This window comes from Odocoileus virginianus, chromosome 6 (assembly GCF_023699985.2).
Source record: "Odocoileus virginianus isolate 20LAN1187 ecotype Illinois chromosome 6, Ovbor_1.2, whole genome shotgun sequence".
NCBI classification, from domain to species: Eukaryota; Metazoa; Chordata; class Mammalia; order Artiodactyla; family Cervidae; genus Odocoileus; species Odocoileus virginianus.
Window position 1 is genome coordinate 34,112,442 of NC_069679.1, and position 23,430 is coordinate 34,135,871.

The window sequence follows — 23,430 nt, forward strand, 5'->3', positions numbered from 1 at the left end:
GGGAAGTGCAAGAGTACAAAGGGGAGTATCAGTGCAACTAGGCTAGCCGTGTCTGCTGGCCAACCACTATGGAAGTTAGGATTTTACCATCCAATAGAAATTGAGAGACGAACGCCCTGTCCTCAGATGATGACCAGGACAGCAAATTTCTTGACAGTCTTAAGTTTTCTCAGGTAGGTACTTTAAGTGGAGGCTAGGGTTATCTTAGGGATATGTGGCCTTGAGCTATTAGAAAACATGTTTGTTTATGTCTTTAGAGACCAGGCTTAAGACCTAGTCAAGGAGGGGGCTCAGAGGAACCTGACTCTAGTTTTTCTGAGAAGAGAATCTTTGTCACCTGCCCTTTCCCTATCATTATCCCCTCCCCACTTAACACCCACCCATCCACCTATAAATGGAGTATAATTTTTAAAAATTGTAAATCACTATGTTATACATCTAAAGCTTGTATAATATTGTAATTCAACTATAATAAAATAATAAAATAATAGTAATTAAATATTTGAAAATGGGAAATGACTAAGCTTTTATGGGTGATTCAGAGAGTTAGCAAATCTACCTGAGGGCTCACTGGGGTGTTGAGGAGAGGAAAGAGGGAATAAGAGTATCCACAGGAGATCTGGCAAGTTATTTATTTATTTATTTGACTGCACCAGGTCTTAATTGCAGCACTCAGGATCTTTTTAGTTGCAGTATGCAGGATCTTTAGTTGCAGCATATGAATTCATAACTGGGGCATGTGGGATCTAGCTCCCTGACCAGGGATCAAACCTGGGCCCCCTTCATTGGAAGTACCAGGGAAGTCCCTAAAGTGAATTATTAAATCTTTATGTTAATATATGAGATCATAAGCTCTGCCTTATTCATTACTTACTTGCTTTCAAGCATTCAGAATTGGCTCTTCTATAATATTTAGATGAAGTGTCATCAAAATTCTATCACTCAAATGTTGATCTCTGTTGCCCCGCTTCCAACTCTGCCTCTTTCCAAATCGTCTCTTCTCTGCCTTTTGGATCATGACATTCCTGATTTTCTTTCTCCTGCCAATCACTTTTCTCATGAAAGTCACTCTCCTCTGTGATTTTTCCTCTTACTCTCACTTAAATATGAAGCCCAAGTTTTCCTAAGATGAAGTCACCAGCCCTCTTTTCTTTCCATGGTTTCTCAGGGAGCCCATCCTCATGGTTCAACTACAGCTTTACACTGACAGCTCCTCAGCTGGCATCTCTGCCAGGACCACTCACTCAGGCTTATCCCAGAATCTCAGGAGTGTCCACAGGTGTAGGCAAGGAAACACCATAATTTTCCCTCTACCCTGTGAGTTCTTGGCTGAGACCCCTGAAACAACAGTAACAACCACAACAAAACAGATGAACTAGAGAAAACCCAGTCAGTTATTAATACATGCAGCACACAGAGGAGAGCCTAGACCAAAATATACTCAAAATGGTGGTTTAGAATTCCAGATTATAGAGTACCTTCAACAGAGAACAATATATTTGTAGAGAAATGATAAGACAGAGCAGTTTTAGTCTTCCAAATTGAGGGAAGGTAAATACTTGGAGAAGGAAATGGCAACCCACTCCAGTACTCTTGCCTGGAGAATCCCATGGACAGAGGAGCCTGTAGGCTACAGTCCATGGGGTCGAAAAGAGTCGGACATGACCGAGCGACTTTACTTTACTTTTGCTTTATCTTTAATCTCAACTTCTCCTTAATCCTTTTTTTACCTGTCATTGGAGAAGGAAATGGCAACCCACTCCAGTATTCTTGCCTGGAAAATCCCATGGAGGAAGAGCCTGGTAGGCTACAGTCCATGGGGTCGCAAAGAGTCGGATACGACTGAGCAACTTTTCACCAAATATATGGGAGGAAAGTAAAAGAATGAGGTTTGTTTGCAGGTTTCTCTGTTGCATCTCTGAGCTGATGAGAGTCCATCTTGAGTAAAAGGAGAATTTATATCCTCAATCAGTTCAGTTCAGTTGCTCAGTCATGTCCGACTCTTTGCAACCCCATGGACTGCAGCATTCCAGGCTTCTCTGCTCATCACCAACTCCCAGAGCTTGCTCAAACTCATTTCCATTGAGTCAGTGATGCTAGCCAACCATCTCATCCTCTGTTGTCCCCTTCTCCTCCTGCCTTCAATCTTTCCCAGCATCAGGTTTTTTTTCCAATGAGTCAGTTCTTTGCATCAGGTAGCCAAAGGATTGGAGTTTCAGCTTCAACATCAGTCCTTCCAATGAATATTCAGGACTGATTTCCTTTAGGATTGACTGGCTTGATCTCCTTGCAGTCCAAGGGACTCTCAAGAGTCTTTTCCGACACCACAGTTCAAAAGCATCAATTCGTCGGCACTCAGCTTTCTTTATAGTCCACCTCTCACATCCATACATGACCACTGGAAAAACCATAGCTTTGACTAGACGGACCTTTGTTGGCAGAGTAATGTTTCTGCTTTTTAATATGCTATCTATGTTAGTCATAGCTTTTCTTCCAAGGAGCAAGCATCTTTTAATTTCATGGCTGCAGTCACCATCTGCAGTGATTTTGGAGAAAAAAATAAAGTCTGTCACTGTTTCCATTGTTTCCCAATCTATTTGCCATGAAGTGCTGGGACCAGATGCCATGATCTTAGTTTTCTGAATGTTGAGCTTTAAGCTAACTTTTTCACTCTCCTCTTTCACCTTCATCAAGAGGCACTTTAGTTCTTCTTCGCTTTCTACCATAAGGGTGGTGTCATCTGCATATCTGAGGTTATTGATATTTCTCCCAGCAATCTTGATTCAAACTTATGCTTCATCCAGCCTGGCATTTTGCATGATGTACTCTGCATTATAAGTTAAATAAGCAGGGTGACAATATACAGCCTTGATGTACTTCTTTCCTGATTTGGAACCAGTCTGTTGTTCCATGTCCAGTTCTGTTTTATATCCTGTCTTTAGGCAAAAAAGGGAGGGAACTTTTTCTGGGTTTGCTGCTTCTCAATTACCTTCAGCTCAAAATAAGTTTTATGTCAAAGAAGCATACCTATTTTGTGGTGACATATTCTGGTTTCCTTCACATTTACATCAACCATCACCTCAAACTCAGCAGGTCCCAAACTTGATTCTTCATGTTCCTCAACTGATTCATTTCTCCCAGTGCTCCTGTTTCTATGACTGCATCCACTATTTTTCAAATCTGATGTGTGACATCCCTGAGGTCACCTTTAAGCCATCCCCTTTTCATCCCATGCTGAGTCCCACCAACTCTGGTTTGTTTCTTTCAACCCTCTGTCTGACCTCTGTCCTCATGTTAGGACTATTTCATTTGTAAGTGAAAAAACCCCAACCCTACCTGGCTCAAGGAATATACGGGCTCACATATATGAAAAGTAAGACATTTTCAGGAACTGTCTTTCTCCACCTCTTGGTTCTGTTTTTGTTTTTGTTTTGTTTTGTTTTTTTTGCATTGTTTTCATTGCCAGACAAGCTTTTCTCCTGAGCATCAAATATGGAAGGTGGATACTTCATGCTCCCTAGATGGTTAAGGAAATTCCTATTCATTCCTATTCCATTTCTACCATTAAAATTGAGCTTCATTGGCCTGCTTTTTGCTTTTAATGCTAAATCATGAAATTCCAGAGCCTGACCTTCAAAAAAAAAAAAGGAATGAAGATGTTCTATCTCCAAAGAAGAAGAAAAACGCTCTGTATTTACAATTTGTTTTTAAAAATATCTGATTTAATGGGACATTAAATTGATAGAATTCATTAGAGTATCAAACTTGTCTTTCTAGACAATAGAGACTTCTGTAGAAGTGTTATCAATTTGTTCTGTTTGTTGTTTTGGGAAGAATAATTTGAACAAAGAGGTCTAGCAAATCTGCTAAGACTTTTTAAAAAAATGTTGCAAGTCATGAAAATAACCTTCAAAGAGTAACCTGTATCTCTGATTTGTTGTTTTACTTTATAGCGAGTTGGCCTGGTAATAATGTTGAAATTGCCACCTCTGCATTTCTGAAACTATGCAAACTCTCACAGATACTCCAGGCTTCATGAGCCATGTGGTCCCTGTCACCAGCATTCAACTCTACCCTTTAGCACCAGAGCAGTCAGTGAGCACATGGTTGTGACTATATTCCAATACCACTCTATTTAGGGACATAAAATTTCAATTTCATATAATTGCCATGTGTCATGAAATACTCTTCTTTTGATTTTTCAACTATTTAAAAATATATAAACCTTCCTTATCCCTCACTTGCACTGAGTACTCTGTCTAGAACTGTCTTAACCCTATGTATTCATGTGGCTAACTCCCTTACCTTCTTAGGTTTCTACATTTTACCTTTTTTTTCTCATATTTATTTATTTGGCTACACCAGGTCTTAGTTGTGGTACTCAGGATCTTTAGTTGTGGCATGTGAACTCTTGGTTGGGATGTGTGTGATCTATTTCCCTGACCAGGGATCAAACCCAAGGCCCCTACGTTGGAAGCATAGAGTCCTAGCCACTGGACCACCAGGAAAGTCCCTACATTTTACCTTCTCTGTGAGACCTAACCTGACCATCCTCTTGAAAACTGCTACCTGCATTGTTTCCCACTGCCTCCGCCATCCCCATCTCCCCTCCTTATTCCCCTTATCTTGTTATGACGTCCCCATAGGATTCATCACCTCCTAAAACATGAAATAACTTACTTATTTATAATTATATGGTTCATCTTCCCTTGCCAGATGGCAGGCTCTCAGAGAGCAGAGGTTCTTGTGTGAAAGTGCCTAGAAGACTGCCTGGCACACAGGCAAGATTGAATAACTTTGTTGAATAATTAAATAGATCGATTAATGACCTATCAACCCCTTGGCCAAATATTAGATTAAGGTTCAGGTCATTTGATTAAAAAAAATAGTCAATTTCTTCTTCTTGATGTACATAAAGGACTTAGTCTTCAGAAATGGAATTGTCCAAGATTCACTTCGTGTTGGACACTATAGGCCAAGGGACTCCTTCAAATGCAGGGGAAAGAAAAGACAAATGGTTTGTAAATAAAGAAGTTGAATGCTTATAACTTCTATACTTCTTTTCCACAATTAGTTTTAGCCCCTGCTCAAGTCTGGTGGTTCCTGCAGCATTATGTGTGTCTGAATCCTCTTCCAACCTTCTCACACCTGGGGGTGATGACCAGGGAGTTTCGGGTGGCTGATAACTTTGGGCCTTAAATAGAGAGACATGGTCAGGAGCAAAAAACTTCACTTTTTGCACTAAGGAATCATTCCAAAAAGCAAAAATTAAAAGCTGCTTTTCCCCACTTTTTAAAGAAATGCATTATCTGCAGTTGCATTAAGCATTCCTTTATTATTTTCCCTTTGTTTATGGGTTCTGGTCATTGTTTATGGGTTCTGGTCATTTTTCTTAATTTTTGGCTGATACCTCATTGATTATACAATTAGTATACACCGCAGTATGTGACTAGGGCTGCAGCTCTGATAAAATTTTGTTTGAGGCAAAACACTTGGAGCTGATTTTCCTGATTTACTCAGTAAGCATCTTATTTGGAAAATATAGATTTTCTCACAGTTCCTCCTTAAAGCTGTAGTCTGACCTGATAGCACACTTTGCACTTCTCAAAATTTATCACTTTATAACTAGATCATAAGCACTTATTTACATGCCTATTTTTGCTTTTATACTTGAACTTCCTGAAAATATCTAACTCATTTGTATGCCCCACAAATGCTAGCACAGTGTTTATAATCTGTTGAAATGAAATTTATTTAATTGGCTTACCCCCCAAGAACTTCAATAGTTCCCAGTAGCATGGCATGAAAGATCCTTCTTGATCGGGTCCTTGTCTCTGTCCAAGTCTCATCAGCTGTCATTCTGTCCTACCCTCCAGCTCCCATAAGTTCTAGCCCCCCTGGGCCATGCCTTGCCTTTGTATATCCTCTTCCCTCAAGACAAGTTACCCTTTTGACTGCATGGTGAACTCACCACCTTCAAGTCATAATTTAAGCTTGTTTGTCTGTTTATTGCTTTTCTTCCCTCTAGGGCTTATAAACTTCATGAAAGTAGAGGCTTGGTCTCTCTGGCTCACTGTTGTCTGTCCCATATCTGAAAGCAGATGGGGACTGAATCAGGAAGGATCTTAAATATGATAAGAAGTTTTGATTATTGCTAGAAGGCAATGAGGACCCACTGAAAGATACTAAGTATTAAACTGTTATGGACAGGTTTTTGTTTTAGGCGGTTATTGTTTTAGAAAATCACTATCATTGCTGTGTGGGTGAGTGAGCTGGAGAAGGCAAGACTGGCTCTAAGAAATCAGATAATTAGAGCAAGCAAAAATTATGAAGGCCTGATTTGAGGTAGCAACAGTGAGGTTGGGAGGAGGTGAGGAATTTGAGAGGCAGAACAGCAGGAATCAATGAACTATTGGATGTTGTAACTGCAGTCAGAGGGAGTAAAGGGTAAGTCCAGGTTTCTGGCTTCAAAATTTCGTGGTTGCTAGTCATGTCAGGAACTATCACGTAGTATTACAGTTGTACAGTCCATGGAATTTTCCAGGCAAGAATACTGGAGTGGGTTGCCATTTTCTTCTTCAGGGGATCTTCCCAACCCAGGGATCGAACACACGTCTCCTGCATTGGCAGGCGGGTTCTTTTACCACTAGTGCCACCTGGGAAGCCGAAGGAGTCATAAAGTGGCGGTTTACTCGCTCGCAAAGGCGTGTCTGACTCTTGGGACGCCATGGACTGTAGCCCGCCAGACTCCTCTGACCATGGGGTTCTCCAGGCAAGAATACTGGAGTGAGTTGCCATTTCCTTCTCCAGGGGATCTTCCCAATCCAGGAATCGAACCCGGGTCTCCTCCATGGCAGGCAGATTCTTTACCTGTTGAGCCAGGAGGGAAGCCCGAGTCATAAAGGGACCTTGCTAAAAGTCTGCATTAGCCTTGCTAGAAGAGCACCTATTATGTTGGAGGCATATAATTGAATGAATGAATGAATGAATACACTGAAAATACTAAACAGTTTGTATGGTCCAATAAGAGGTATGGGCGATAGCAGAAATTCTAGGGATACTGTTCTCTGCGTGCTGTTATCAAAACGGCGAAGAAAGCAAGCGGTAACTGGGTTTCTCAGTTGCTCTCTGTCTATTGTACAACTAGAAAGCTGACAATAAAGTTTATTTAAGCGTCGACGTGCCCCGACGTGGCCCCGCCTCCCCAGCCAGAGCCGCGATTGGTGGGCATTGTCCGGCGGCTGCCGTTCCTAAGCCACAATTGGCTGAGGCCGCCGTCATTTCGGAGCTCCCGGCGCCCGCCCGCCTTCTCGCCGCGTCGCCCGTGTCTGCGCCGCCTGCTCCTCATAGCCTCGCCTCTCCCGGCCGCATCCCGGGGGACCGGAGCGAGCAGCCGGGACCATGTTCCGACGCAAGTTGACTGCCCTTGACTACCACAACCCTGCCGGCTTCAACTGCAAAGGTGAGGAGACGGCCCCGGGCCCGCAGCTCGTCCGTGACCCGCCGGCCGCCGCTCAGCGCACGCTCCTGGGCTCTCCACCCGGACCGTCCGCGGCCTTGTCTCCCCGGCGCCCCTCTCCTCCCGGCCCCAAACACCTCTGTTTTCCCTCATCCTTCCTTCTCCGCTACCCACTTTTGCCTCGGCATCGCCACTTTCTGCACTTGCTGAACTCCAGACACCAACCCCCACAGCCTTCGCCTGCACCCTCAGCACTCTAGAAGGAAAGTCTTCGCTTTTTAACTTAGCCCTTCAGCCCCATGTTTCACGGGTGATTGGGCGATATCCTGAGCACCTGCTGGGGGTCGGCACAGTGCTGGAATCCAAGGAAGATGCTGAGTAACTTAAAAGACTCGTTCCGGGAACTAAGGAGGGGAGGGGGTAGGAGTAGGGGCAGAACCCATTCAGCACTTTGAACCCAAGATAAAATGAAGTCCAAGACTGACAGTGTTGGGGTGAGCGCCTGTATTAACGAGCTAATTACAGTGTTGGGGTTGGGGGGGTAGTTAATGGATGAGCGGGGCGGTTGAATTGTAAATACAAAGATATTTGGGATTTCACAGGTTGAAACTATAGAAAGTATTAAGATTGCTACCCACTGCTACTCACCTGCCGCCCACCACTACTCATTTTCTTCCAGAATTCTTGGCCTGTGGTAGATTAAGTTTTAAAGGGATCAAGTAAGACCCGGTATATTAAAACCATTGTGTATTTCTCAAGACTTGGGGAAGCCTGAATTTGAACTCAAGCTTGAACTTGGAAATTGAAGATGATTTCCAAGCAGGATGACAGTGTTTTGTCATCTCCTGTAGAAGCATGTCAACTTACAGAATCTTGTTTTTCTGTTTTGCCTTTTATTTAACAAAAAAAGTTCAGTAGGAATAAAGCTTAGATCTGGATTTGAAACTTTGAGCCTCAACTTTTTCACTGGTAAAATGGGGATATTACTTACCTCAAAAGCATAGGGAGGATTAAATGAAACAACATACACACTATTTCATGAATGTGTTTAATGTCCTTAATAGCAAATGACAGTGATAGTTGGTATCCTTGTTCAGATTGCCATTTAATTTCTTGTACTTTATTGTTGCTATTAATTTAACCTTGCTTAGTCCTTTCTCCCCCTCTTCCTCATAGGAACTGAAATAACTGACACTTAAGTAGCAAAATTGTGTGCCAGGCACTGTTTTTATTCTTACTATATTTAATCTTTCATAACAAACCTATGAAGTAAATACCTATTTTGTAACTCAAGAATCTGAGGCACAGAAAATTTAGGTAATTAGCCCAGGTTCACACAACCACTAAATTTCTGGAGCCAGAATTTGAATTCAGGCCAGGATATGAACAGAAGTTAATCCAAAGTCTGTACATTCAACTCCTACTTCAAGCAGCTCAAGTAACTTATGATTTTGCAGTTAAAAATTGCACAAGACTATTTGTGGAGATGGAAGTGTTTTAGCTAGTGCTTCTCATGGGCTTCCCTTGTGGCTCAGCTGGTAAAGAATCTGCTTACAGTGCGGGAGACCTGGGTTCGACCCTTGGGTTGGGAAGATCCCCTGGAGAAGGGAAAGGCTACCCACTCCAGTATTTTGACCTGGAGAATTCCATAGACTGTATAGTTCATGGGGTGGCAAACAGTTGGACACGACTGAGCGACTTTCACTTTCTTGTGATTTATATGGTGTTTTTATTACAGATGAAACAGAATTTAGAAACTTCATTGTTTGGCTTGAAGACCAGAAAATCAGACACTATAAAATTGAAGACAGAGGTAATTTAAGAAACATTCACAGCAGTGACTGGCCCAAGTTCTTTGAAAAGGTAATGAATTAGAAAGTAAAACATACCGAGAGCTTCTCTATGAAGACAGCTTTTAAAATAATATAATTTTTCTTTTAAAATAATATAGCTGGATAAAACATCCACCCAAACTTATTTTCAGGGCAGGAAGAGAGATGCAGACTTAAAAAACACACTTCTGAATACAGCAGGGGAAAGAGAGGGTGGGACAGATTGGAAGGTTAGGATTGATGTATATACACTACCATGTGTAAAGTAGATAGTGGGAAGTCAGTGTGTATAGTGTAGGGAGCTCGACTCAGTGCTCTGTGATGACCTAGATGGGTGATGAGTGGAGTGGGGGGTCGGGTAGGAGGGAGGTCTCCACACACACACAACAAAGTCATTGTACAGCAGAAACTAATACAACAGTGTAAAGCAATTATACCCCAAACAATGATAACAATAATCAGTGTTAGAAAAGCTGGATTTCAGGGGTATAACTTTTTTCTTACCATATTTGTAAAGCATACTATTCCTACCAAGCATTCAGTATTAGATAGAAATAGTATGGTGAATCATCAGGCATGAGAGTGGGGGCAGGGGTATAGGGGATAAAAAGTTTGAACTTGATCCAACTAGGAAGCTCTGTCAGTTTTAGGTGATATGACTAGACTAGTGTTGCCACTCCTCAGCTTTCCCAACCAATGCCTGGCTTCTTGAAACTGTCAGCATTAAGCTAATGTATCTGGAGAGCAGGCCCTTATCCCCAGTACTTAGATGAGTGCCTGACATTCAACAGAAAGACCTGTTTCTTTCATGAAAAAATGTATTTATGAGTGTGTATTTACATATATATATGTTATGAACATAAATGAGTGAATGATATGTCAGTATTCATTTCTGCATTTTCCCTATAGCAAAATTTATTCAAATCTTCTAGGGCCCTGTACCTGACTAGCAGGCTGCCCATTGAAAACAAGCTTTATAGACTATTAACTAATAAAAGTAATGGCACAGTTAGACACTCAAAGAAAAGAAATAGTTTAGTCCAAATAACATGGAGACTTCTTAAATAAACAGTGACACATATTATATAAATAGTAAAAATGGCCAAAATCAGATTTTTTACATTACATTAAAAATGTAGCAGAAATACTATTATATTAAAATAAGACATTATTGACATGTCTTATTGATTGAAAACTAAGGTTGTCTCTTGTGTTTGCTTATATTTAACATACACAGTTGTCCTTTGTTGTGTACAATAGAAATAATACTTTTTTTAAAAAAACAGTATTATTTTTTGTGGCTGGAATAACTTTTTCATTGACCTAGTTTAATTTTAGTAACATTTTTGCAGAAAAGTTTTTTCAAGTTAGAATAAAAATTACATTTTACAGCGTCATCATATTAAACATTTTTATCAGCTCTATTACTTTGATGAGATCTTTTCCTTTAAGAATTTGAAAATGATTTAATTTTTCATTGACTGGAACAGAATGTTTAGGTAGCTAACTTTCTCCTTTTGTGGACTAGGGAATTGTGTAAGTTACATATTATCTCTATGACAATGAGTAAGTTTATTAACCTTTCTGTGGCTCGAGATTTTTATCAATAAATGGGGATAACAGTGGTATCTTATCTCAGGAGTGTCGTATTATTAATGAAGTATACCTATGAGCCTGTCACAGAGGTGCCTGGCCCATCGCAAGTGCTATATGTTTGTTAATTTTCCTGCTTCTGCTACTGATATTGGTACCACTAGATCATTTTCCTTTACCCTTCAAAAGTATATTTTGAAAATTTTGACTTCTTAAAAGACTTCTTAAAACTTTGAAATACATTATTAGAATTTTCTATTTTCTTTTATCACATTTTACTTAATGGTCTACTCGTGTACAAGACAATACAGAGTTCCACATGTCGGAGGGTGTTGAAGAAGAATAAACTTTCCGGTGAAAAAGACCCAGAAATGACAGTAAAGTAGTATAACCTAAAGATAAATATATTGGAACTTACACAGATACTGTCCTTAAGGTGGTCTCTTTGGAATGATGATGTCATTGCTTAAAGCATATTTAGAACTTCTTTTGAAATTACTTTTACATCAGGAGACATATTTTGAATATTGGCAGTTTTTTATACTTTGAAGGTGGGTTTGCTCTTTGTATCATGACTAAATCTTGTGAATGAGGTGCTTTTTTTTTTAAAGCAGGTGAAGAAAATTTTTGGTTAGAAAATAAGTTATGGTTAAAAAGTGTTGATTCATTAGGTATCCCCAAAAGGATTTCCAGAAGGTTTGAGTTATAGCATTGTTGTGGGATTAGATTTTAAGCTCCTGAGAGATTTACTTTAAGGACATGCTTATTTGAATATATCGCATCTGATGTTTATTCAAAACACCTGTGTGTCACATACCTTACTCTGTTGGAAGCATTCCAAAATATGAAACCTAAGGTTTAGATAATAATTGGGTTTTGTTATTTGATACATGTTTTTATTTAATTACTCTGTGTATTGAGACCTGGAATCATATGGTTGAGATTCAGGTCCCTGATTTAAGTTGTGTAACTGACAGGAAGTGTTGACCTATAGGCTTCGGTTTTCTCATCTACAAAATGAAGTTATTGTAGATTAGTGATGCCCTGTCTGGAATCTGCAAAAGTAAAACTTTCATAAAGTATGATGGGAGTACTTAATTTTTTTCCTAAGTAGTATATACTTAAATGGATTATATAATTGCATCAAAGGTTTAGTAATATAAATGTTACAAGAAATTCTTAAGAGATTCAAACTCAGGTCTCTTAATTCCACCATGTTTTATTTGTGATTTTATAGTAACAATGAAGCAATTTTCTTTTTCCTTCACAGTATCTCAGAGATGTTAACTGTCCTTTCAAGATTCAAGATCGACAGGAAGCAATCGACTGGCTTCTTGGCTTAGCTGTTAGACTTGAGTATGGAGATAATGGTACGTTTTGTGGGGAATATATTGTAAAGAGAGGGAGAGAAAGGGTGGGAAAGGAGGGTAGAAATGTAGGGAACTTGCCTGTTTGTCTTAGATTGTTTTACCTTTGATTGGTTTTAATTTTTATACATCCTCATCTCACTTTGCAGTATCTGATTAAAATTTTACTTTTTGTTTGTAGTCATTCTAGATTTTCTTTTTTAGAATTTGAAGGTGATGTCCTCTCACAAAGTCACATCACTTCAGTGAATTTGCCATCTTGGCACAGTCTGCACCTTAGCCTTTCAAGTTCACTTGTTGCTACTGTCCCAGAATTGATAGGATTTCAAGTCTTGGTTGCAGCAGCCAATTTCACTAAAGACTGAAATATACATCTAATGCACATGTGCACTATAAGCCAAAATATATTTATTATTCATGTTTAACATTATTTTATTACAGATACTTAAATCATTGGAAGATTTTGAATATTTGTGCTTATCGTGAAAATAGTTTCCAATAAACCATTTTTCTCTCATTAGGCCATTTCATTTTGAAAGGCCTGCTAACATCTAAATATAAGATCTGATTATCTTATTTTATCTCCATCCTCTTCATTTATGTTGTTCTCTTTCTTGCGATCATCAGTTCCAGTCTTAATCATTTGCTTTTGAAGCCTTCTTAATACCTTTTGTTGTTTAGTCTCTTAAGTCATGTCTGACTCTTCAGGAATCCATGGACTGTAGCCCTCCAGCCTCCTCTGTCCATGGATTTTCCTAGGCAAGAATACTGGAGTAGGTTGCCATTTCTCACTCCAGGTTTAGTTTTAGTGTCTTTGGCCCCTCATTTCTTCCCATCCTGTCCCCATCCATCTTTTCCTTTGTCTGTTGTATCTTTCCTTCTCCATGGCCACTGCTGTCACCCTAACTCTAGCTCTTGTCCCTTTCTCCTGAGATGATCATAACACCTTTCATAGTAGTCTCCCATCTGTGTCATCCTCTGTTTTCATCCACATGGAAGCTAATTTTTTGAAACATAAATGTTTTAGGATGCTACACTTTGTCTCCAAAGAATAGTTCCTTTTATATATTCACAAACACCATTGCTTTCCCATTTTCTACAAAAGGAATTTCAGGCTCCTTAGCATGATATTCAAAGCCTTTAAACTAGTATTCATATACTTGCCACCCCAGCCAAACTAGAGTAATGCTGTTTCCTCTTTCCATCTCCTTTTCCCCCCCTTCTTTCTTTTCTTTCACTTTTCCCTTGACTGATATGCCATTTCAGTCTATCTCTTCACTTATAAATCCTGTCTGTCCTTGTAAGATCCAGCTCAAATGCCAGCTAGCAGCAACGATACTTCCTTCTTAACTTTCATAACTTTTATCTCAATACCTTTTTAGATCATTTGCACTTTCCCTTTTGCTCGTCTTACTTGCCTCACTAAATTGTAGGCTGATACTCAGCTTTGTTTTCTACATGGTACCTCTGTTAATTTCCTGTTGCTGCTGTAACATATTGCCATAAACTCAGTGTCTTACAGTTTTGGAGGTCAGAAGTCCAACACCTGTATCAGGATCGAAGTCAGTTTGTCGACAGGGTTGGTTGGTTTTGGAGGCTCTAGGGGAGGATTCATTTCTTTGTCTTCTGGAGGCTGCCTGCTTTCCTGGACTCTCTTCCCTTTATCTTCAAATCTAGCCGCATAGCAAGTTCTAATCTCTCTAATTCTGCTTTTTATTGTCAAGTCTTCTCTGACTCTGACCTTCCTGCCTCCCTCATCTAAGGATGCTGTGATTCCATTGTGCCCACCTAGATAATCCAGGGTAACCTGCCACCCCCCCATTTCAAGGTCCTTAATTTAGTCACACCCACAGAGTCCCTTTTGCCATGTAAGATAACCATATTCATAACTTCTAGGGATTGCAATATGGCCATCTTTTGCAGGGAGGGAACAGTCATGATTCTCTCTGCCACAGTGCCTGACGTAGTTTCTTGTGTACAGTAGATGTGCTTATCAATTTTAATAAATCCTTGGTAAGTGAAATATATGAATGTAAGTACAGTTATTTCTCAGTGATAGCATGGTTTCCTTTAATGTATAAAAAAGCCGAATTTACATCTGAAACACTGCCCCTTATCAGTAGGAGGCACTGTTGTTCTCTTATGCCTTTACATTGATGAGTTCATTCTTCTTGACTTTTATTTTAAATTTTTATTTTTGATAAATTATGAATTTTTATTATTCTGTAATATTTTAGAAAGCCTTTAGCTTGCTTGTCAATTCAGGTGATTAAAAGCTGACAAGTTCTTTTGACTTCTTTGACAATTTCAAATTTACAGAAATGTTGCAGGAATAATAAAAAGAATTATTACATACTCAAATTCTGCAGGTGTTATTAACATTTTACTTCATTTGCCTAAACCTTTTCTGTGTATTCACATACTTCTAATTTTTTTCTAAACCATCTGACAGTAAATTGTAGATGATTTTTCTTTTTACTCTTAAGCACTTAAATGCACATTTCCTAAAAGAAAAAAAAAGTCATTGTCTTACATAGCTATAGTATGCTTATCATAATCAGGAGATTAACTTTGACTCTCTGCCGTTGTCTATAAATTACTCACATTTCAGTGTTTGTCTCAGTAATCTTCTTTATGGCAAAAACAAGTGAACAAAAACCTCCAAAGCAATCCTGGATTGTGTGTTTTGTTCATTCTTGTTCACCTCTTGTGTTCATTCTCCTGCACTCTGGCACGATTTACTCAGTCTTTGTGCTTTAGAACAGTGACACTTATTTTGTAGAATGTCCTTCAGTTTGGGTGTGTCTGATGGTTCTTCATGGTTGGGTTGAGAGTTTGCAGTAAGAATAACACAAGTTATGTTGCATTCTTTTAAGTACCTCATATTAGGATGCATGTGTTAGTGATATACCTAAATGTTAGTCATTTTTCTGATCACTTGGGTAAGCTTTCTTCAGTGTAAAGTTACTGTTTTCCCCTTTGCAATAAATATGTATCTTATTTTTTTTCTTTTTGACTGCACCTCACAGGATGCAGGACCTTGGTTCATCAAACCCCATGCCCTCTCCAGTGAAAGACCAGAGTCCTAGTCGTTGAAATTCCTTAGATACATATCTTGGAAAAGAGACACTTTGAGATGATTTCTCTGTGCTTTTCCTCCTTAAATCCTAGCTTTAGTATCCATTTGATGATTCTGGCCTGAGTCAATTATTATATTGATTATGATGGCCAGAAGGTGTTTTTCTAATTCTGTCATTCGTCTACATTTTTTTGGCTTTCCACTGAAAGGAAGAGCAGTTCCCTTCTTACCAATATATGTTTTTATTCAAATCAGTGTAGATATGTGAATTCTTATTTTACTCAGTGGGTTTTAATCCTTATTTGTCATCATGTATTTAAATGTTTGTTCCAGATTTGTCTAGTGGCGACTCCTTTCAGCTAACTTCTGTCTGACTTAAATTTTAATGCTTTTATTTCCCCCCCCCCTTTTTTAAAGCAAATTATAAAAGCACTATAGCCAAAGATGACTTTGGGGGCATTAAATTTAGTGAGTTATTATTAAATATTTTTATTTGTAAAATCTTGAAATATTATTTTTCAAGTAAAGCTAATAAAATCTCTTTTTGGAATTCTGCATTTTAAGACTCAAAGTTTAGCTTTGTGTGTCATGGTGTATTTGAAGTGCTGTTTTTTCTAGAAAGCAAAGTTTTTGATTCTGTATACAGCATTCAAAAGATGATTTGGGAAGAAACTTTTTAGTGAGTTTATATTTAACCTCATGTGAGCTATATTTACCCACCTCCATTCTTCTACCCCTCCCAAGTTTCAGAGGAAGCTGAAAAGCAGATTTTCTCTCTCAAGATTTAGATACTTTAAGAAACGTTAATGAAAAGATACTTGTGTTGGATAATCATTTTAGCTTAATTAAAAATAAACTACTCACCTTGTCTTATAGAGTTTTTTAATAGCAAAAAGTAATTTTAAATAGATGAGTTGTCTATGCTTACACCCAGTTTGGCTTAGTTAAATTCAATAAATAAGCAGTGTTTATTTTACCTTAAGTTGAAGTCCTACAAATTGTATCTTTGCCTATCTTTACAGCTGAAAAATACAACAAGGACTTGGTACCTGATAACACAAAAAACGCTGACAATGCAGCTAAAAATGCAGAGCCATTGATCAATTTGGATGGTAAGTTTATAAATGCATAAAAATTATCAACATTTTTGGTTTCTTAAATGATTTTTACTTCTAGAATGAAGTCTGGGTTTACTTGGTTTTAGTAGATGAAGAATGTTTCATGCAGACAGACATTTGTGTTCATTTTTTTTTTTATTCTTTATGCTGTTTTTTATTGTTGTGACAGTGTCCTTTCTCCCTTATATAGTTGAATATCTGAAATTTAAAATGCTCTTCTTTCATCTGTTCCTAGTAACTTGGGCATTTGATCTGATTGCTTTCCTAGGTGCAGGAAATATTAAATCTAATGACTATGAAACAAGTGTTAAAATTTTTCATTTTGTAAGTCCCAGATGTCTTTAAGTAGTTCTTTCTCCTTTTAAAAGTATGAAGATTTTAATTACTTAGGTTATGTTAAATATTCTTTTGCTGACTGATGGTGACCTGTTATTTATGAGTTACCCTTATGAATTAAAAAGCTGCTTGGACACTCTAGGGCTGCGGCTCAGAGAAAAGGTTTTGGGAAAACTGTCCTTGGAAGGGAATCTGTGTATTAAAATTAATAGCTTTGTGAGAAAAGTTAATTAAAAGTGCTATATAAATGGGCCTTGCAGAGAAAGTTGCAGGACAAACCTCATGTGAGTTAGTCATTTACTGGGTTGTTCACTTTGGTTGATTAGTAGGAAAACCATTGATCTCATCAATTTACCTAATGATGATGCCCCATACTACTTTTGTCAGCATTAATTTTAGAAATTGAGAGATTTTTTTTGTTACTAGGAAATAAAAATGTTTTTAATATATGCTTACATTTATGTCTGTAATTACATGCTTACAGAGCTATGTCTCCATTTTTAATCTTTTATAGTAAATAATCCTGATTTTAAGGCTGGTGTAATGGCTTTGGCTAACCTTCTTCAGATTCAGCGTCATGATGATTACCTGGTAATGCTTAAGGTCAGATTCATATTTTTTGTTCATACATGTAACAATTTTAAAAACTCATTTTCTAAGTAATTATATGTTTATATATAATTTTTAAAATCTTCATTTTGTAAAAATAATTATGTTTGATATTTAAATCTGTGGTTGAATGAGTAAAATGTGAAGGGATGTAGGATATAAACTGGATTTAATTAGTTCATTGGCATTAGATTACCTAACAACCAATATCAGTATTTACTATGAACCTGCCTCTGTGCTAAATCCTTTGCAAAGATGATCTCGCTCAGTCTGCCCAACAGTCCTAGGGGTAGTGAATGATAATAGATAAATAATGTTCAAGCTGACACAGAAAATGATAGGATTTAAACTAGACACTGGACACAGAAAATGAGTCAGGATTTAAACTAGACACTTGACCTTAAACTAGCCACTCAGTCCAGTCTTCCTCCTGTATCACCCCACCTCTTTTTAATTAGTCCTTTTAAAGATTCATGGTCTGTAATGCGTTAAGATTGTGGAAAATGCCAAACTAGTAATGGTGCATTTGGTCAAAAATATATACCCCTAAGTCTCTCTGAGGAATGAATGTTTCAGTCCTCCAAGCCCCCCATCCTAGATAGGCCATTCAATTCAGTCCTTCCATCAGGGAATCTAAAGGTCTGAAAGACATGTCTTATTTCTGAGAGGAAAAATCTACTCTTGCTTCAGACGATTCATGTTGAGTAATTATGATAGTCTGGTGGGGGAGGGGCAGGGGAGTGGTCCTTAGGATACCAGATTTGGAAGTTATTTTAGAAATTATTATTGATTTTTATGAGAAATTAAAGAGCCTTAAATTACTTTAAACTACTTGGCAGGAAATTAATTTCACTCTCCCAACAAGAGATTAAGCCATACTTTATTCTCCTTTTTAGAATTATATTAAGTGACAATTGTAAGAAGGGGAAGACTATTCTATTCCTAGATTATTATAATTCTTTCTGCTGAATCTGAATGTTAACTTGGATCATCTCAACTCTGATTGGATGCCAAGAGACAAAAGTTGTTTTTAGTGAAATTTAGCTCTTTCAAAGGCTTGTTCCTTTCTTGGGCAATTACAAAAATTATTTTGGAATAGTTCTACAATGGTTGTGTCAGCCTTAATCATAAACTGAGAGAGAGGAAAATAGTCTATTTGGGACGCTAAAGTATAAGTCAGTTATAATTAAAAGCTATAAAATTCTAATCCTAACTGCATGTTTGTTCTTTTAATTGAAGCAAACATATGATCTAGACATCTTCATAGGTTTGCTTGGTGTGAGAATCAGTACATTAACTGTTTGGCAACTGGACTGTGTAATATATTTGCAGTGACTGTTAGATTGGTTTAGTTATTTTTCAAATGTATTTTTCCAGGTTTTTATTATTAAAAATAATTTTTCACACTTTCACCCTTTGGGGTTTTCACTATCATTCACTAAAATTCCTTAAAATCTTTACGAGTGTGTGCAAGTGCATGCATGCACTTGTGTCTGCAGTGATAAAATGTGTTGATAATGAAAAAATCAATGTGTCCTATGAATAATCTGAAAAATATTTTACTATAATGAAGTGAAGAACACAAGGACAGTATTATACACTACTCTTTGTGTCAAAGATTGTGTGCGTGCACACACGCATGTGCATGTATCCCTGGTGAGCTAGTAATTTGATAGAGACTTTGTGAGTATGTAGAAGGATCTGGTAGCAGTAATTGTTTTCGGAAACCATGACTGAGGCTTGGATAGAAAGGAGACCTACTTTTTCACCATGTATCCTTCTTTATTAAAAAAAATTTTTTACCACACACAAATTACTTATTCAAGAAATGTCAATTGTTATGAACATCATTCCACATTAAATGTTAAAAGTGAAAACTTTCATTACAATAGCTGTTTTATTTTTAACTTGCTGGAGAGTTTGTTACTGAAATTAGGTATTTCTAATTTCATCATATTGAGCATACTTATTCTATATATTGAGAGAAGAAAAGATAAACAGCCAATAAAAAGTAAAAATAATATTTTTGGGGATTTCTTAGGCAATTCGCATTTTGGTCCAGGAGCGCCTGACACAAGATGCAGTTGCTAAAGCAAATCAAACGAAAGAGGTACGTTGTTTTTTTTTAATCTACATAAATCCTAAATTATTACTGAACCTTTTTTTTTTGGAGTTTAAACTACTTGACAATGCTTAAGATATTCTGTGTTAGAACTGCCCAGAGAAAGTACTTCAGCAGGGTTGAATTTGATTCTTAAGCAAATTGTCCCCAGTTATATTTGAGTGAAAAGTGAACTTCACATTTATCTCACTTCATTACTTTTAAGAAGCTGCCAGTACCACATTTACAGTCTACCAGTAGAAAACCACTGTGTGTGCTCAGTTAATTTAAAAGAACTTGTGAAATTTACTGGGTTATTTTGACTAACTACTAGAAAACAGGACACACCTCCTCTTTGATACTCATTAGTTTTCCTTTTCTACCTAAGTCTTTATCTCCACCCTTGTGTTTCTTCAGAGAAAGCTCATTTCCTACCATAAACCATGATAAAGTAACTTGTTGTTAATAATTTTAGGATAGTTTCAGATGAATTGTACCAAAAATCCAAATGTCCCTAAAGTCTTCTTGAGTATGGATCAGTGCAGACAGTGTCCTCGGGTTAGCAGCTGCAGATATCTGATAATGCCCCTTCCTGCTACATAGATGAATGTCTTCGTTACAGTCTGTATTCTGAACCCGGGTCCTTCAGTCATGCCTCCTCACCCTCTCATTCCCCAGTGTCTATTGTCCTTTGACCTCATCTTTATCAAAGCCCAGTAGTTTTGAAAGGTTGTTAATGCCAGGGCAGGGTAGTGCTCCTCTGAAAGACACTCAGTTTCTTTTAAAGGTTCTTACTGGCTTATTAATTATGTATGAATCAGGCCACTGGAAACTTAAGGATCAGCTTATTTCACCCCCACTATAGAACAAACAGTAAGTTGTTTTGGCATAATCAAATCATTCATAATCATTCAGCAAAACTATGCCTTTGGTTTGGAAGGCAGTGCAAATAAGGCCATAACCAAATAATCTTTGCTCCTATTTGCCAAGTAAAATTCAGTTTATTTTCATGGTTCCAGATAAATCCTAACTTCAGTGTCAGCTCAGAAGATACTATGCTACAGTAACAACAGTGGAAGAGTTCTGTAGTTTCTTGGTTGCACTCATTCATTACACCGGATTTGGGGCATGAAGTGAGAACTGACAGCTTTAGCATTTGTAACATTGAAAGTATTGACTTTAACTGGTAATGATTTTATACAGTATATAATAAGCAGAAAGTCTAAACTGCCTTCCTTATATTTGATAGTTATTGTCCTTATTTTTGATAGTTATTGTCCTTATTTTTGATAGTTATTGTGAACTTTATATGGTTGGGCATTATACCAAAGGTGATTATGATACAGGTGTTGACTGGTTAACTAAATGGTTTAGATTCTGTTCATTTTCCTAGACTATTTCAAAGTAACTTTTAAAATATATAATCTGATAAATGTCATAACCAGAAAAAAGTTGTGTATTTTAGATTTGTACAGTTCATAAAGACAATGTGCTCAGAAATAAAGTTGAGGAAGCTCATGAATAGAAGTAATCCTGTTTGTTCTGTACACTGGCTGCTTACTGTCACTCAAGTGGGACAGCAGCAGCCCTGTTCAACCTTCGCTCCGTAGCTGTAATGATAGCACTGCTGCAGAAAGGAGCTATGCTTTTATAGTGCCTGGTTTTAAAGGATTGGATTGTGTTATGAAACTAGCTTCTTACTACATGGAAAAGCCTTTTTTTTTTTGGTAGTAGGAAAAAAGTCACTCATCAAAAGGCATATTTAAAGAGAAAATTCTCAGGCACCATGCCACTGCAGCTAAAAGGGCTAAAATAACAGACTAGCTAGCTGCTTTTCAGTATTAGGTAAGAAAATATAAATGTATAACTATATATAGTCTGATTTTTGTCCTTTTTCCTTAAGGGCTTGCCGGTTGCCTTAGACAAGCATATTCTTGGTTTTGACACAGGGGGTAAGTGATTTTTGTTTTAATTCAAACTTTTTAGAGACTTGGTGATTGTTTGGGGGAAGTGAGTGAATAAATGCAAAAGTTACTGATTAATGCAGTGTTTCTTATGAAACAGATGCAGTTCTTAATGAAGCTGCTCAAATTCTGCGATTGCTGCATATAGAAGAGCTCAGAGAGCTACAGACAAAAATTAATGAAGCCATAGTAGCTGTTCAGGCGATTATTGCTGACCCAAAGACAGACCACAGACTGGGGAAGGTTGGAAGATGAACATTTTAGGATTTCAGCTTCTCACCTACTTAGTACAATTGGGAACCATGTAAGCTTTGGCATGTGTGTGGAAATGTCATGTTTTCGAGGGAAGAATCCCAGAAAATTGACTATGTTCTAGAGATTTACCATCATTGCTTTTTCTTTAATAAAGTTGGGAAGGCGATTTTTTTTTTTTTGACTGTGTTTTATGTATTTGTAAAAGTAATCTGCTTTCTCCCTTGTGGTTTTAAGTTCATGCCACCCCCCCCCAACTTCATTATAGACAACACAGATCCTTAAGTCATAGGAAAACTTAAAAATATATTTTATTGGAGTAATCTAGAAAATTTGAGAACTGTTACATCTTTGGTATTTATATATAAATGTAGTAATTTCTGTGGGTAATCCTATAGAGGGATTTACAGGATCAGAAAATACAAATTGAAACATTCTAGCACCTTTTAATATAAATAGAAATGCATTGATGCAGAGGTAAAAAAAAAAACAACAAACTTAGAACTTTTGTTGGGAAACTATAAATAAGTTGGTTATTTCCCATCAATTCTGCATTAGCCTTCTCTTAACTATGTCAGGGTTTATGATCTTTTAGGATTGTATTTTTATAGTGATCACATGTGCTTTAATTTCTTGTCCAGAAAGCAAAAACCAGATTTAGGGTCTCAGCATGCTCTAATTGGTTCTTAGTTGAATGAATTTGACCTTTTAAATATGATATAAATGTTTATGGAAAGTTGCCTTTTTAATCTTGAAATAACTTTTAAAAAATACAGTAGTAAAGATTGAGGTATAAACTTTTCACAAAATATACTTAGTCTTTTTGCACCGAAAATGTTCATCTTATATGTCCAAGAACTTCTAATGGCCAGTTCCTTTTCACTTTCACCTTTGTTCCTGGTAAATGTTCTTTAGGGTCCAGATTCCAATTGAAAACTCCAAGTCCATATTTACTTTCTTCCTGTGGAGGGAGGGAACAGTATGTGAGTATTTTATATCTAATTTGCAACAGCAAGTCTTTTTAAAGGGGAAATATCCTAGTAGGCTGACATTTGTTGTGTACAGTTAAGCTTGGTAGATTTAAGGTAGCAGAATGGTCACCCCTATGTGTTGGCCATTAGCTTTTCTAGCTCAGAGTGGCTCTCACTGGTGGTGGCAGCAGGCCAAGGGTGATCAGCTACTAGATCTATCCTCCTCTACCCGGCTGATCCCAAGGCGCTACCTGAGCAGCTGTTTACCTGGGCAGTAGGGGTAGACTGCAGTTATCCCATAGAGGTGAGATCGCTGCTCTGGAAGATACTCGTCAGTAAACTGGCCGGTGTCCCTGTTTACTGCTATAACACCATCCCTGGTAACAGAAAGGAAAAGTGAATTCATAGGATTCAAGACTGGGGTAAGAAAAGTCAGTTTATCAATAAGTGAAATCTCTGCCAGACTTCTCAAGTACATTTAACTGTAGCTTTTGACTCAGATTCTGAAGATGTGTCCGTATCAGTGGTTCTCAAAGTAGTCCTCAGATCTACATCATCTGGGAACTTGGTAGCAGTACAAATTCTTTGGGCGCCTACTCAGATTCTAGAATGGGACTGATCAATATGCTTTGACAAGAGCACAGGATAATTCTGATGTTATGCTAAAGTTTGAGAACCACTGTCCAAATCAGAATTGCTGGGGGTGGAGTGGAAGGACATATTTTTAATGTTTCCCAGTTCCTCTTGGT

The 23,430-nt window shown here is 37.7% G+C and overlaps 2 protein-coding genes across 2 annotated transcripts in view; one reads left to right on the plus strand and one right to left on the minus strand.

Annotated features, from left to right (window-relative positions):
* Window positions 1-7,299: 7,299 nt before the first annotated feature.
* Window positions 7,300-21,879, plus strand: RTRAF (RNA transcription, translation and transport factor). Its single transcript, XM_020887006.2, has 8 exons — window positions 7,300-7,462; window positions 9,198-9,322; window positions 12,155-12,254; window positions 16,353-16,442; window positions 17,299-17,387; window positions 19,435-19,503; window positions 21,398-21,446; window positions 21,559-21,879. The coding sequence occupies exons 1-8, from the start codon at window positions 7,402-7,404 to the stop codon at window positions 21,711-21,713; spliced, it is 738 nt and encodes a 245-aa protein (XP_020742665.1). The 5' UTR covers window positions 7,300-7,401; the 3' UTR covers window positions 21,714-21,879.
* A 124-nt stretch (window positions 21,880-22,003) lies between these two features.
* Window positions 22,004-23,430, minus strand: part of NID2 (nidogen 2) — an 85,018-nt gene continuing 83,591 nt past the window's right edge. The window contains exons 19-20 of the mRNA XM_070469130.1: window positions 22,949-23,058; window positions 22,004-22,671 (exon numbers count right to left, since the gene is read on the minus strand). Coding sequence (XP_070325231.1) covers window positions 22,661-22,671; window positions 22,949-23,058 — 121 coding nt within the window. The 3' untranslated portion in view covers window positions 22,004-22,660. The remainder of the gene's footprint in view (window positions 22,672-22,948; window positions 23,059-23,430) is intronic.